General features: G+C 36.2%; 1 protein-coding gene across 1 annotated transcript in view; it reads left to right on the top strand.

The window, feature by feature from the left end:
* Positions 1–2,611: 2,611 nt before the first annotated feature.
* Positions 2,612–16,813, top strand: part of LOC149531079 (zinc finger CCCH domain-containing protein 63-like) — a 49,735-nt gene continuing 35,533 nt past the window's right edge. The window contains exons 1-6 of the mRNA XM_089811882.1: positions 2,612–2,746; positions 3,281–3,852; positions 3,949–4,044; positions 4,559–4,648; positions 4,764–4,865; positions 5,061–5,207. Coding sequence (XP_089668008.1) covers positions 3,409–3,852; positions 3,949–4,044; positions 4,559–4,648; positions 4,764–4,865; positions 5,061–5,207 — 879 coding nt within the window. The 5' untranslated portion in view covers positions 2,612–2,746; positions 3,281–3,408. The remainder of the gene's footprint in view (positions 2,747–3,280; positions 3,853–3,948; positions 4,045–4,558; positions 4,649–4,763; positions 4,866–5,060; positions 5,208–16,813) is intronic.

Below are 16,813 nucleotides of genomic sequence, written 5' to 3' on the forward strand. Positions count from 1 at the left end.
ATCATAATTTGGATTCCAAATCCAGAATCTCAAAGCTAGTATTCCGAATGCCAATGCTTACTTTATATTCTAGCAACCAAATAGGCCCTTAGGGTTAAAATTAGTTACAACATGTCTACCTAAAAATGTCAATAAAATAGCCCCAATTTTTTTTTTCCTCTGGGCTACCACCCCCAAAACCCTCACTCGAGGTCCAACCTGACCTTAAACCCCACCAAGGAATTATGGAGTATTTACAATACTTCTGTGATAAGTCACCACAAACTAACATAACCATCTCTTCCTCTACACATTGAGTTAAATGTTTATGATAAGTTAAAAGTTTTTGTTTATGGTAAGGGAGTTTGCTTGTCTTCTTCATTACGAGGTTTTCTTAATTTATTTGTGGACCACCAATGTTGTTATTCCTCTCCATAAGAGCGGGGATGTCAACAACCCTTCCAACTACCGCACCATCATGATAAACCCACTATTAAGCAAACTCTACGGGAGTATGGTAGAACAGAGAATCAATGGATGGGCAAAAAAAAGAAGGGAAGAGAGCTATGTGATAGGCAAGTTTCATACCAAAACACGCCACCATTGATCATTGCATTACCCTAAGGTTCCTCATAGTAAAAACATGGGATAAACAAGGGGACGAGGCTTTTTGCTGCTTTGTTGACTTTAAGAAAGCTTTCGACACTATCCCTAGAGATAAGTTATGGAATAGGATGGAATAATTACGGGTCCCAACATAATATAGAGTTGCTATTTATAAACTTTATGAACAGGTTCAAGCGAAAATCAGAACCAAAGTGGGCATGTCAGAATGCTTTGGCAGTGACATAGGGGTCAAACAGGGATGCCCGTTGTCACCTACATTGTTTGGCGTCTATATTGACAAGTTAGAAGAGTGGCTAAACAAAGCCAATGGAGAGGGAACTCAACTGGCTGATTATGTGATCAGATTGCTTTTATATGCCGATGACCTCATTCTCATTGCTAAAACAACACAAGGGTTGAGAGAATATTTGAAGAACCTAGAAACCTTTTGCATGGAGGTAGGGATGGAGGCCAACACTTCTAAGACCAAGATCATGGTCTTCTCCTTGAGGAAGAGAAAACAACAATGCACTTTCATATTTAATGACAAAACACTAGAAATTGTAAAAGAATACAAGTATTTGGGGATATATTTTCATTACTGGCTCAGTTGGGAAACATGCAGATCGAAAAGGATACAAGGGGGATGGAAGGCATCTTATCTTCTTCAAAATAGGTGTAGGATAACAGAGTTATGGGATTGGAAGACTAAGAAAACCCTCTTTGGGTTGCTGGTGATACCAATTATTTTATATGGCAGTGAGGTATGGGGGAGTAGCATATCAAACCATAAGTGGCGACAAATTGAAAGGATTCAAAAACACTTCATTACAACTAATCTCATAATCAAATCCACAGTCCCATATGAGATTATTTTAGCAGAGGTGAGCATGTTCCCGGTGGAGGCCTTGGCAATTGTTAGATTGCTAAGCTATCTAAAGAAGGTGAGTAAAATGGATGCACATCGCTGGCCTAGTAGGGTGGTTGATGAGAATTGGCTCGTCGGAAGAAGACATGGAAGAAACAAAATGATAAATGCTTCAATAAGTGGAACATTGACTACCAAGAATGCCTGGAAAATAATTTTGAAATAAAAAAGTGGGTGGTAGGAAAATTCAGATCTGTCATGTGGGCAAATTAGTTAGGTAGAAAAAAAGCTTATTATGTCAAAGAATTTAACCCCACATGTGAACATGATGACAAAGAATATTTAGGAGCAGAGATCAAAGGAAAGGCAAGAATCCTATTCGCTTAATTGAGATCTGGTTCCCACCGTTTGAGATGTGAAACTGGTAGATGGAAGGTCCCTAAGGAAGAGTGGGAGGACATAATTTGTAGATTTTGCAACGAAGGTGTTGTGAAAATAGAGTGGCACTATCTGAAGGATTGTACGACATACAAAGACATTAACAACCAACACAAAGAAACATTAAAAGTGAACAACATAAAAGACCTTTTCGAAGGACCAAGACTCTTCAAGGGGGCCATTTCACTTATGCAGATTCACAACAAAAGAGACAGGCTGGAGAAATCGCATTAGATTGACTAGGAGTTCTATGCAGGTCCCTTAGGCTTATGGCCTCGTAGACGACATTAAAAATCTTTCATTCATTCATTCACTTCTCCATTCAAACTAGTCTTACAAAATTGACTAAACAATCTATCAAATAACCATATTAGTAATTGCACAAATATATGAAAAATAAATAAAATAGACCAAATCTTAAGCTAACTGAAGTTCAATTTTTTTTTCCCCTACCTATTGCACTCTATAAGATGCAATTGCATTATTAATCTCATTCTTTGCTAAAACTAAAACCTATAAAAAAAACAGCTTACGGTCAAAGTCGTCTATAAAATGTGTTATCCATTACAAGGTTAAATACTTTTTCCTTTTAAAAAAAGAAATAATAAAAAATGCTCCGTGCCTAACCGAGTAGCTTACGTAAGCGGGAGAGAAAGTACGCAACACGACCACCTTCATATTTAGTTAAAATTTAGCGTCTCATTTTTAGATATCCGTTGCGTTTTGCATTTGTTTTTCTACATTTATTTCTATTTTTTGGTTCTTTACTCATACCGTCGAGGGTTTTCACTCGATCGTGAGTTGATGCAGGCAACTGGAGGAAATCCTAATTAAAATTTACTCCGTGTCAGAGAGGTTTGGTTTCAAATAATTTCGTGTGTTTAATGGCTCTTTCTCTGTATTTCTTTAGCTGGAAGAAAATTGGAAAACGCTGTTATAGTTCAAATACGAGGATTATGCGATGTTTCTCCTATGCTTTATGATTGAATGTGGATAATAGCAGCAGTTAATCCGCTTGGAGGTGGTTTTGGATGATTTTTTTACGGGTTCTTGTTCTCCGACTCTGGTTTCTATAGGTGTACAATTTTATTAGATTCAGCTTGTACACTTAGAAATTCCTATTGTTTCAGTTTACCATTATCAAACCGGATTTTTGCTGGATTGGATTCACAGTACACGAAAACTTTTGAACATAGCCTTTTTCGCGGCAGATTTTTATTAGTGAGGGTTTCAAATTTGAGGGGGAAGGAAAATATTGCACTAAACAATAACCATATCTATCTGGAGGACAGGCTAATGCTTTAGTCTTGTTATTGAATTTGCATAATCTGCCTGGCATTAGGGCTTTTAGCTGTTATTTATAAGTATGGACTTGGAAATTTATGACAGGCCTGCTCAGGAAAAATAATAATTTGTCTGGTGGAGCTGCTCCTCTGGTTTGGACATTCTTTTCTACCAATCCGCTTCTAGGTGCTCTAGAATTTTGAGGAGTTCATTTTAGGGTTTCATTGAAAGCCATGGATTTGGAAATCTCGGAGAGACCGGCAGGGAACAAAAGGACATTTAACCGCTTGGCAAGACCGCAGCAAATATGTATGTTTTATCAGGAAGGTAGATGCAACAGAGACCCCTGCAATTTTCTTCACGTTGGAGAGCCAGGAACTTCGAGGAAAAGTGGAGCAAACGGTAGCTTTGCTTCTAAGAGATCATTTCATCCACAAGAAGACGGACAAGTACCAGGGCCTTCTGGGGGACAGAGAAGGAATGGTTCTGCTAAATGGGGTAGAGGAGGATTAGGTGGTAGAATTTTGACAGATGAGCGGCAGCAGAAGGTTCGTGATGTAGTATGCAATTATTGGATTTCTGGTAGTTGCAAGCATGGCGAGGATTGCAAGTTTTTGCACTCCTTTGTTGTGGGAGGAGATGTCACCTTTTTGACCTTATTGGCTGGTCATGAAAAGGTTTGTTAATGTGCTTTGCGGGGAACAATTTTGTCATATTTGATTTCTTTGTCACGGAGCTTGATTGCTAATAGTTGGGATACTTGCTTATGGTAGGCTATTCGAGGGATTGTTTTGCCTTCTAATTCAGACAAGCTGTATTCTGGAGGGCAGGATGGAACAGTAAGAGCTTGGGACTGTCAAACTGGTCAGGTATTTGCTATCCGCATCGAACTCTCTGATGCATTATGAAATTGGGAAGTCTAATAGTCTCTAGGTGCCCTTTTTACCCCAAATTAATTGTATCACTCAGCCTTATCAGTAATCTTGTTGTCTTGGACTTTTTAAAAGAAATTGATCAACGTTAGCCATGGAAGCCACACCCTATTACGTCAATCTGGCATCCTGACGCTTTTGGTTTACACCATCAATCTAATTAGTCATCATAGGCTTAAAGCCATTACTGGGGGGTTTAATCTGTCAAAATAACCTGGATCTTGCACCTTGTTGCCCACATGAATGTGACTGCTGCATTAACGCAGGGGGCATGCTCAGCAGGGCTTGATCCAATATCATCATCACGGAAATTGCTCTGTCTTGATGCTAGACCATGGCCCACTGGAAAGTATTTACTACATGTTCATATCACTTAAAGGGTAAATAATAAATGTTACAGAATTTGCATTGTCAAATATTTTATACTATTTGTTTCTCTTGCATGTCACAGTGTAGCAGTGTAATCAAGTTGGGTGTTGAGGTTGGATGCCTACTTAGCGAAGGTCCTTGGCTTTTTGTTGGCATTCCAAATTCTGTTAAGGTAATTGAAGTGAATCAGTTTAAACTTTGCTTTGGACTCATGACATTCAATTTATCAGGAAATACAATCTTTATTCATCTAGCATTCATTCTACCTGGAAAAAATGTGACTGCAGGCTTGGAATATTTTGACCTCTACAGAGTTGAGCTTAAATTGCCGTGGTGGTCAAGTGAATGCACTTGTTGTTGGCAATGGCATGCTTTTAGCAGGAGTACATGTATGTATCTTGGTCGCAATTAGAGTATTTTATTGTTAATCATGGCATTAGTTCAGTGGTTCATTGTGTTTATAAAACATGCTTTTTTCATACACAGTGCTTTACAATTTTTTTCAATGTAATGGACAATAGTTGCTATAAAAATATTAGTTTTTGTGATCTCCAATTTTTATAGCTTTTTGTTTGATTACACAGGATGGTAACATTTTGGCGTGGAAATTTAGTCCTGTATCTAATTCCTTTGAGCCTGCAGCTTCACTTTGTGGCCATACAAAGCCTGTGGTCTCATTAGTTTCAGGAGCAGAAAGACTTTACTCGGGTTCTATGGATGAGACAATCAGAGTAAATTTCTTTATTTCTCTTTTGCTTCCAAAATTATTATCTTGTTATGGTTAGTGTATATGTTGTCTTTATGCCCAACAATCAACATCTTGTTTATTTCAGAATATTTATTTTGTTTTAGAAATTCTGTAATGTGATTTGAAAGTATTATTTCCCGTACATTTGCTTTTGCTGTAAGAGATATTTGTGTTAATAGAAAAAAATCCACGCATCTTCTTGTTAGATGGAATGTTTTAGTAACTAAAGCTATTATCATATTTCAGGTAAGGGAGATAGACAAGTGCCAAAGTGCCACTATAGATAGACAAGTGCCACTACCCTCTATAGAGAAGGCCTTTTTAACAATAAAGTTAGCATTGTTGAATGTCATAGACAGATTGATAATAACCTAAGTTGCAGATTCGGGTGCGGATGCGGATGTGGGTGCAAGAATTTGTTGGGCAGATTTTTTTTGGAGGTTATTTGTATATATGCAAAGAAATGCAATAAATATATAAAAATAAATCATTTGATCGTATGATACATTGTCATTGATCAAGATAAATATTAAATGCAAATTGATAGTTCACTAATAACTTAATAAGCCATATCATCCGTCTATATTCATGATTCCAATGCAAATTAGGAAATCATTACAATTACGAAATCAAAATGTAGTTCATGATTCAATGTCAACCAAGATTCAAGATTCACTAATTAGAATCATATGGATTCTCAAAAAAAACTCGTCATCTCCAACTGCTGCAAGTTCAAGATTATTTGAACCCAAAGCAATTCCACTTGTACTAGATGTACCATGTGTCATGATCTTATCATTATCATCATAATTTGTAGTGAGTCTAGTAATATCCTCAACAGTTGCATCTAAGTTGGCACACTCAAGGGCTACATCCCAAAGCTTGGCTCCCCCATCCTTGTAGTGATCCTCCTTATATGATAAAAGACACATGTTGGTGTGAATGTAAACCAAGTCATCAACTTTTTTTGAGCCAAACTGGCTATGCTTCACTGAGTGGATAAAGGAGTATGTACTCCAATTTTGTTTAGTGGCAGAAGAACTTGCAACCTAAATAGTCACAAAATCAAACATAAAAGTGCAAAGTAAATTAAAGGATGTAATCTACTAAATATTGAATACAAGTGGTAAAGAAAAAAAAAATAACTTGTGAGAGGACCTTGATTGCAAGAGATTGAAGATGCTTATATGGTTGACCATAGAGGTACCACCATGTGATAGCTTCCATGTTGTTTTGGTCCCTTATTACAACTGGACTATGTTTTATTTAGAGGCAAATAAGCCAAATTTTGCCCTAACTTTTTATGAATTTCAAAATCTTTGTAGCACCCATTAGCAACTTGTTCATCTGCATATGGTGCTACTCTGTTTGACATAGCAAGTAATTCAACACTATAGTGCCTTGGAGATAGGGCGTATGCAAGGAGGTGCAATGGGGTGGTCATCTTTTCCCAATGATGATGAATTATCATATCCACTTTATTGCATAAGGTTTCACATTCTATGGGCTTGTTCTAATGTGTTTGTATCGCAAATTTTACCTTCTCTACCATTGTGTTCATGCCATCGTAGACATTCCCCAAAAAAGGTGATTCTATGTCCTCAATTCAGAGCATAGTAATGATAGGCTCAATGAAATCCAATACATATTGCACACATTCCCACCATTTGTCATCTAAGTCCAATGTTTTAACCTTTTGATCCTTCTCTAAATTCAAAGCTCTCCATACACCCCACCATCTAGAAATGACCATTTGGCTAAATGCCACTTTCACCTTGAAAAGTCGTCTCATAACAATAGAATGAGATGCAAATTGGGTCTTAACAACCTAAGCAAGTTAATAACACTATGTCAATACATATTAAGCAAAATTATACGCAATTTGATAATTCAACATGACATAAAATTTATTAAATATATTTAAATAAAATTTAGTGATTACAATTTGAATTTACCTTGAACAACTCCAATTTGGAGAAATATTTGAATATTGATTGTGACATTTGGTGGTTCGTCACAAACATCTGTATCCCCTCTTGATATATTTGTTTTACCCAATGTATTGGAGTGCCCACTTGTTGCGTCACCAAGTTTAGGGAGTGTATGGTGTTCAAAAATTGTGGTTGACTACCCTCCATCTCTATGGCCTTAATGAGAATTCTAGAAATGCATTGTGCATCTTTCACTTCCCCGTCATAATCGATTGCGCTAAAACAAATTGCCCATTTGGGGAACAGTGCAATCACATTAAGCAATGGATGATTTCTTGTATCTTTCCATCCATCGGAAACAATAGAAACACCTAAAGTTTTCCAAGAATTTCTAATTAGTTGAAGAGATCTCTTTATATAAGTCCTCTCTTTTTGTAATATGGTGGTACACACCTTTTCATACCTAGGACTTGTGTAATTAACTGATGCTTTATTGATGGCTGTCACCATCTCCTTCCAATATGGCTATCTCACCAAGTTGAATGGAAAACCATTGACACAGAGGCAATGTGCAATGGCTTGATCAAGCTTTCTTCCCTCCATTTTAAATGTTGTGTCTAATGGACCTCTTTTGCGGGTGGTAATTTCTACTTCTTCTTCTTCCACTTCTAGTATAGATACTTGCAAGAATGGATGTTTGAAGGATACAACTGCTTCAGTGGGTGATTCCATTTTTTTTCTTTGTGGATTGACTACCATAAGAAGTTTGTTTTGACCTTCTAACCAATTTATCAACCTCTTGTTCTTTTACATATGTTGCTATATGTGCATTAGACATCCCATTCTTACCTTGGCCTTAACACATTCTGATCCCTTTACTAAAAGGGCCCATAAAATGAAGTTTAACTCAAAAATATGAGCTATTGAATGGTTTACTATCATATACATTACACTAACAAATATGTGACCCAACTCTTGCAACCTATGATATTCTTGTTGTATGTCTTCATAAAGAAGATCCTTTCTCAATTTTGAAAAGGAAGAGGCAGATTGTTTTGGTCTTTTATGAGAAGATGTTAATGTTTTAGAATGGGAATGAAAATATGTTGCAAAACATCAAAATAGAGGCAATAATGAAGACTAAGACACAACAATTTATCCTGGGAAAACCCTTCAACTTGAGAGGAAAAACTTAGTTGCACAATGAAATTACTTTTAATTGAATAACTAGAAGTTTGAGCTACAATATACTCAAAACATGGCCCAAAGTGCAGTAATATTTAGGAGCACAAGATGTCAATATGATGCAGGAGCATCCTAGAGAAGTCAACAATCTTGTATGCAGGGGCTTCATGCTCGAGTTTGTGGACTTATGATTCACGCGGTTGGGGATCTATTCGAGGCATATTGAGGAACCTTTCCTTTAGTGCACGTAATTTTTGGAGTCACCGTCTTGGAGTTAGAGCCATTTTAATTGTTGCAGGTAATGTGTTCCTATTTACTGGCTGAGCTTTGGAGATTGTATTTGTAAGCTTCAATCCGAGGGAGTTGGTGTGCGCGCTCTTGGATTTGGATAGTTGGTCGGCACATGGACTTATGTCTAAGTGTACATATTCTTATGTGGTCTTATGAGTTAGTTATGCATTGTAAACTTGGGGCCTATCCTAAGTATTTAATTTATATTATGTATTTAATGTCTGTTGCAAGCCGACTTGTGGCTTGATGGGTATAATAAATGTGGGTGCATTTAATTAATGTAATTTGACTAGGCCGACTGGTGGGGTTTAGTATAAGTAGAGGGTCTTGTGGAGTCTAGAGTCATTGTCATTCAACATGGAGAAGATGAGTAGCTAAGAGGAGTGAAGTTTGAGCATAGCTAGTAGTTAAGTGTGGCTTGGGAAACAAGAAGGTTTTGGTGGCTTGTGAGCACGAGTTGAGATTCTTCTTGGAGTTCTCTACCAGGTTGTGGATTTGGGCTAGCTAGTGGTTTGGATTATGCGAGATCTTGTTAAACTTTTATTGTAATTGTTGATGTATTTGGCCGTAACTCGAAAGACCTTAGAGTTGGGCATGTTGGATGAAAATCTTATTATGAGAATTGGCATTGTGTGGATCTAAATCTCTGTGTTATTGTTTATATTCCGTTGTGTGGTTGTTTGCTGGGGGCTAGGACACCCCCTTTGTGGATTCTCCTGCCTTGCACTGTGTCACAATATGTTTACATATGAAGTCTTCTTGAAGAATATATAAAATTGCCTTGACCCGTTGTTATCTCGCTATTACAAAGTGAAGACCCTTCACTGTCTTGACTCTTATGTAATCTCTCATAATAGTCAATAGAATTAAATTATCCTGAAGAGAATCATATAAATCAATGCTAGAAGCATACTTAGTTTACTATTTCCTATGTTATTGCATGATTGAACTTCATGATTAATATTCCAAGGGATAAATATACAATACTTATATCTTTATTTTTCATCAATTTAGCAAAACCCTTTCAAATTTTGATTGTGATATCCCTTATAGTTCAACAGACTTGACTGCCACAATAACAAGCATCCATATCTTATCCAAGAATGTCTTAGAGAATCACATAACCACGAACGTCCAATAAGTCATACAATTGCATAACCTGACCGACACCACAAACACGATCATGTGTCACTGTGATGGAGGACTGTGCGTTACGCACAATGAGTTGCTCTGAATCCCATACACTAGACAATAGAAGGCCTCTCGATTGATGACTTTATTAAATGGACGATGTATGAATCTAAGACTACCATGGCACACATGTAGACAATAGTTACAAATAACACAATTTTCAATAGCTGATGTTGAGGTTGATGTTTGGTAGCTTCTCTCAGATAAATCTATATATAATTATATATGAGATATAATTTATATATACGTGTTCGTCATATATGACATATAAGTTTATATGTGGGAAATTGATATCATATATATATATATATATATATAAAACTATCATTAAGTTTTTATTATATTAATTATCGTAAAGGGACATGTCTCTGCATCGCTTATTCTCAATTTAAAGAATAGGTCGTTGTCATTTAGAAAACACATACCAAATATAATGGCAGTGTTTAGTACATTTACAACGATCCTGATAAATCAACATGGCATCAGAGCCAGTTGTAAATGTAGGAGTTATTAGAACACTGTTCAAATTTATCTCAGATGAAAGACCATAACTCTTTAGTTCTCATTGAAGAAACTTGGAAAACTCGTAGATAAGGTAGCCACACAATACAAAAACTTTCCAATATGCAATTGCTATTGACCATGGTGTATCTGTGGTGAATGCTCAATGCATAGCAAACACCAAGTTCTACAATAGCATCATTTCTAGGAAATATATGTAGTGATTTTGAGATATGCAAACACAACATAGTTGATGACATACACATTATAAAGGAGGCCATGTGTTGTCAAATTTGTAGTGTATAAGAAAATCACAGACACTCACGTTGGAGGAGGCGTTCTTAGTATTGAAAAACTAAGAGGTCTTCTCCAAATGTATTAGCAAGGGGGAGTTGTTAAGTTTTAACTAGCAACGAGACAAAACAATGGATGGAAATTCGAAGTGGGCAGAGGAATCCGCAGGTTCAAACTTCCCACAACACACATTAAAAGGTCTAAATTGATCTGCAAAAAAGCATTTTGAATACTTTCTCTTGTCCAATGTGATAGGGGTCTGTTATGTTTCTTTGACCAATCTCGATGTGTGAGAGTAAAGAAGTGTCATTTCTGTGTTTAAAGCAGAGAGTGTTCACCTCCAACGTGGCAGTGACTATCAATTGCAGAGAGGACATCGGGGAAAATGTATATAAAGTTGAGGGCGGCCTCCTATTGGTCCAAACCCCTGTTACAAGGAGAGTTAAGGGATATTCTTAATCAAACATATATATATATATATATATATATATATATATATATATATATATATGAAGCAATTACGAGCAGGCCAACACAACAAAAGATATTGCACATACTACCATCGAACATCGACGTAGAACTGTGTAAGAAGAAGAAAGGCCCATGTAAGGTGGCGATACAATAGGTTTAGTCACGAAGAAGTTACTTGGCATCCATGGATTATGAATGAAGCTATTAGTAAGACATAACAATTACCAATGAAATACTTGGTTAAGGTGAGCACCCTACACAATTGATTAAAGGACATTCATCAACGAGGTGGAATTTATCGTAAAGCTATCAAAATAGACTACATAGTAGAAAATAATGTAAGATAATATATTGTGCATTGATATAAAGCCAAAGGATATGTTTATCATTGAACAATTAGTTAAAGAAGGTAATCCATGTAACCTAATCTCCATTAAGGAGAAATTGAAGTCTTATAAAATGGTAACACATATACCTCTCCATCATAAATGAAAGCTCGCATCTATTTACTAAGTTGGACGGGAGAGCATAAGTGAAGGTAACACGAGATACGGTTAGGACGACATATTGATCGAACAACAAAGTGTCAAGGGCGAATAAGCAGTGAGTTTCACACATAAAATTGAGGTAAGTTAAGGGGAGAAAGAGACATCGGGCACCAATCTGATAAGTGAAAAAGAGTGAGATTGAGATTCATAGGGAGATTGACATTTCATTAGAGGCGACCATGAAAGAGAGGGAGTAGATAGAGAATATGATTTAGTCACCTTTGGTGATCATGATCATATTGATTCAGAGGGAGTAAAACATGTTGAGATGGATTCTCTAGTGATCAATAAATTGTAGCAGACAAGAGAACTTTGATTCATGAATATACCCTGTGACTATGTGATTTTGGTGGGCCCACCCCTTGTGTACATCATGAGGAAGTGACGACTTCCAAATGATGTCACTTGAATTTGCAAAAGTTATTGAAAGGTGACGATCTTACAATAACTTAATTTTCTATTATGACGAATATCTTACGATATCTATTTAGATCATGATAGATTATACTTTTGCATATTTGATGCTTATATGGTAAGCATTATGAGAATGTGTGTTCACATACCTTATAAACATATTTTGAGTACGTGGTAAATGTTATGCAGCTTGATGTTTTGGAAGGCCATTGCACAGAGTACTTGGTGAATATCATGCAACTTAATGTTCTGGAGACCATTACTTGCATTATTGGTGGTGAATATCTTGCATCTTGACATTTTTGTGGCCATTACTCGAAGAGTATTTGGTGAATATCATATGTTGATATTCTGTAGACTGATACTCCAATGTGATATCAAAATGGTGAATATCATATGTTGATATTCTGCAGACCATTACCTTATTGAGTACATGGTGAGTATCAAGTGTTGTTATTCTAGAGACCATTACTCAGAGTATTTGGTGAATATCATATGTTGATGTTTTGAAAGGCCAATACTCATGATATCAAATGTGATATTAAAGTAGTGGATATCTTCTGATCAAAGATATCCTTAAAATTTGTCATGCCTAATATTACCAACGGTGTAATATCTGTCTTGTGCTTATCCTCCCTAGCTAAAAGGGAGTGTTGATGTTTGGTAGCTTCTCTCGGATAAATCTATATATAATTTTATATGAGATCTAATTCATATATACGTGTTCATCATATATGAGATACAAGTTTACATGAGACTATATATATATATATATATATATATATATATATATATAATTATGAATATTATATTAATTATCGTAAAGGGACATGTCTTTTCATCGCTTATTCTCAATTTAAATAAGAGGTCGCTGCTATTTAGATAACACAACAAATATAATGGTAGTGCTTAGTACATTTCCAGCGATCCTGATAAATCAACAGAGGACACTACAACAAATGATTATATCATCATACAAAATGACCACAACAAACTGCAGCAGCTATGCTTAGCAGTATACCTTGCTAATTAAATTTGCAAACGTAAACTCTAGCTATTATGGTAGCAACAAATTCTGTTACAGAAATCCCTTATAAATATATATAAAATTATGATTATTGTATTAATTATCGTAAAGGGACATGTCTTTTCATTGCTTATTCTAAACACGTAACAAATATAATGGTAGTGCTTAGTACATTTCAAGTGATCCTGATAAATCAACAGAGGATACTACGAATGATTATATCATTATACAAAATGACCACAACAAACTGCAGCAGCTATGCTTAGCAGTATACCTTGCTAATTAAATTTGCAAACGTAAACTCTAGCTATTATGGTAGCAACAAATTCTGTTACAGAAATCCCTTATCAATATATATAAAATTATGATTATTGTATTAATTATTGTAAAGGGACATGTCTTTTCATTGCTTATTCTCAATTTAAATAAGAGGTTGCTGCCATTTAGAAAACACATACTAAATATAATGGTAGTGCTTAGTACATTTGCAGCGATCCTGATAAATCAAGAGAGGACACTACAACGAATGATTACATCATTATACAAAATGGCCACAACAAACTGCAGCAGCTATGCTCAGCAGTATACCTTGCTAATTAAATTTGCAAACATAGACTCTAGCTATTATGATAGCAACAAATTCTGTTACAAAAATCCCTTATCAATACATGCAACAGGGAACCAAATGCTACGACACGCACTTTGGAAAGATCGCAGTATGCATGCTGGTGAAGACATCACTGGTATGCAGAAAGAAAGACCCTATACAAGGAAATACACTGGAGTTCACTCAACAATGGATACCTCTCAAATTAAATGGCGAAAACAGGAACCACTCTCTTGAGTAATAACTACTACAGTTGCTCTGATCCTGATGTTGCTTAAAACTGCTCTGATGCCATGTTAATGTTTCAGACCTTGAATGAAAATAAGCAGAAAAACATCAGAACAAAAGCAATAATGAACATTAAGACACAACAATCTATCTTGGGAAAACCCTCCAACTTGAGGGGAAAAACCCAACCACACAATAAAACCATTTTTTACTGGATAATCAAAAGTCTGAAATACATTATGTCTAAAACAAGGCATAAACTGCAGTAATATTCTGAAGCACAAGATGTCAGTATATTTAAATATGAACTCCTCCTGAAGAATATATAAAATTGCCTTGGCCTTTCATTATCCTGCTGTTACAAAGTGAAGACCCCTTGGTTGTCTTGACCTTTCATTGACTTGCATCTTCAATGTCTTAACTCTTGAATGTCTATGCATGGTCTCTTCATTAGCAAAAGCTGAAGACTCTTCATGTTCTTCAAAGACGCGGCTCTTCATATGAAAGTTTGTTCATAAATAAAGACTCTTTGCAGCCTCATTATATTAAAGCATTAGAGCATGCAGCAGCATGTATCTCAAATATAATGGCGATGCAATCATAGGTACACAACTATCTCCTGCAGTGCAGCAGCTACCAAATTTTAACAGAAAATACTTTGAAGTGGCAAATCTGATAGCAAAAACTTATACAAACTAGGGCATAAATATGGAAATCTATTTGCACATGAATATCTTCATGACATATGTAAATTCTGGTCAAATTTCAAATCTGCTTTTTGCATATAAAAAATATGGATTTCAGATGAGTTCTGAACATAGGAAAATTTAATCAAAATCCTTACTTCTGCCCTGAATTTTCAGAACCATGAATCAGACATTTCCATCAATCAATGTGCAGATTGAGATAGCATGCCCAAAAATTTCAGATCTGGGTCAGAATATTTTCTAGCCCTAGCTGACCTTCCAAAAGTGGTGATAGTCTCCCAAAGTGACCAACATTAAGCCCGAAATTAATGCTCTTTAACAACAGTCCACAGAAAACTCAGCAATAGATGATTTGTACTAGTGAATGTTCCCAGAGCTGAGTCTCCAACACTGATATTGTCCTTAATTTGACCTCCAAACCTCATGAATACTTGCAACCCAGAATTAGCAATGCGCTAGGGTATCACAGATTGGAGTTCTTCCACCAAAACACACACTTTTGACTAGGGAGATCCCTATGCCTCTCTAAAATCAGGGATACATAAGGGTTTGAATCCGCAAGCCAAGTTGCAGCAGAAATAAGCAGAAACCTTTATCACACAATGAGCTCTATATTAGCCCTCAAGGTGTTTAATAGCATCTTCTAAAAAGATGAATCCATCTCTACTCTGGAGGGTATTTATCTCACTGATCTTGCCAGGGACCCTTTATGCACTAGTGGGGCACAGTGAGTGGCTGCAAACTAACAGTGATCACATTTCATCCCTAGAATGAGCGAATCATTGTTGAGGGGTGCCACCTCTTAATCTACTGCTCCAAAATAAAATCCTAAAGTCTGCACCAATGAAACTCTTTGAAGCTGGGCTTGCACCTTGGCTTTTTGTCACATGTTTTTATTCAGTCACTTAAGTACATGAAAGAGAGGGTAACTTAAGTCTCTTGCCTATGCATCACTTAAAGTTGCCTAAAAAGATGTGACTAACTTCAAATAAATTAAGTTCACTTAAGTTGCATTAAAAGATGTGCCCTCAATTTAAAATTAGAATTTAGAACAAGCCAAGAACTTTATTTCTTACCCAATGATGCTATTTGTACTCTTCCTGTTGGGGAAAGGACATCCAACTGCTGCTAATTGCCTTGCTTTGAGTTGGGGACATTATAGTCCACCCAAGCATTTGAAGGCTAGGATGCTTAAAAACCTCCTCTCCTTCCCATGTTGGGTTTTCCAAAGGCAAGTTTTTCCAGTTGACAATATATTTATACATTACTTCATTCCTCAACCAAAGACCTTACTTGCAAATTGTTTCCAGAATAAGTATTGATTTACCTTCTTCATCCATAGGAGGCAATTCTGTTGAAGGGTAGTCCCCTTTTGAAGCATGACATGGAATGCATTGTGAATCTCTCTTGTAGTTGGCAGCTCAAAGCCATATACTACTTCACCAATTTTCTTGGTTACTTTAAAATGCCCAAGTGTCTTTAGTTCATGCTTTTCTGCTTCACTTATTTCCAGTGAGGATTGCTATAACGTTGAATATACCAAAATACCGTGTCTCCCTTCTCAGAAGACTTCTCAACTTGATGGCAATCAACATAATTCCTTTGCTGTTCCTAAGCAATTTGAAAATTATCCTTAAGTGCCTTAAGGATAATTGATTCTCTTTGTCTGGTTCAATTGTACACCCATATGCTAGGCCATTGAACCTATTTTCTCCTCATCACTTCCAGTGTTATCTTCTTTAGTATAGAGGGTATGTATTATATTTCTGTTTGCCTTTGCTGTTGTTTCCCACAGCTGCAAATTTTGGACTTCTAGGATCACAATTATTGGATAGTAGCCTGTTAGTTTGGGTGTATTGCAATTAGCATCACTTTGTGCAGCAGGGATTTGTGAAAATCAGTATATTGTATTGCATATCGTGTGAGATTGATTTCTTTGAGACCTTGCCTGCATGACTCCCTCCATTAAATAGTTAATGGAAGATATTTACTCTTGCTCTCTGAATTTTCTAATTTCAGTGAAGTTGATGAAATCACATTACTAATTGGTGTCCTTGACTGTCTGAAATCTGCAATCGTCAATTTATGTATTAGTTGAGGGATTTCTTCCCTACTATTCACACAAACAATATTGACTAGAGTTGAACAAATTATTTTGGTAACCTGAAGGTCAAATTCCAATATTGTATCATTA

The sequence above is a fragment of the Cupressus sempervirens genome, chromosome 11 (assembly GCF_028749045.1).
Source record: "Cupressus sempervirens isolate cs-2001-9-10 chromosome 11, ASM2874904v1, whole genome shotgun sequence".
Lineage (NCBI taxonomy): Eukaryota > Viridiplantae > Streptophyta > Pinopsida > Cupressales > Cupressaceae > Cupressus > Cupressus sempervirens.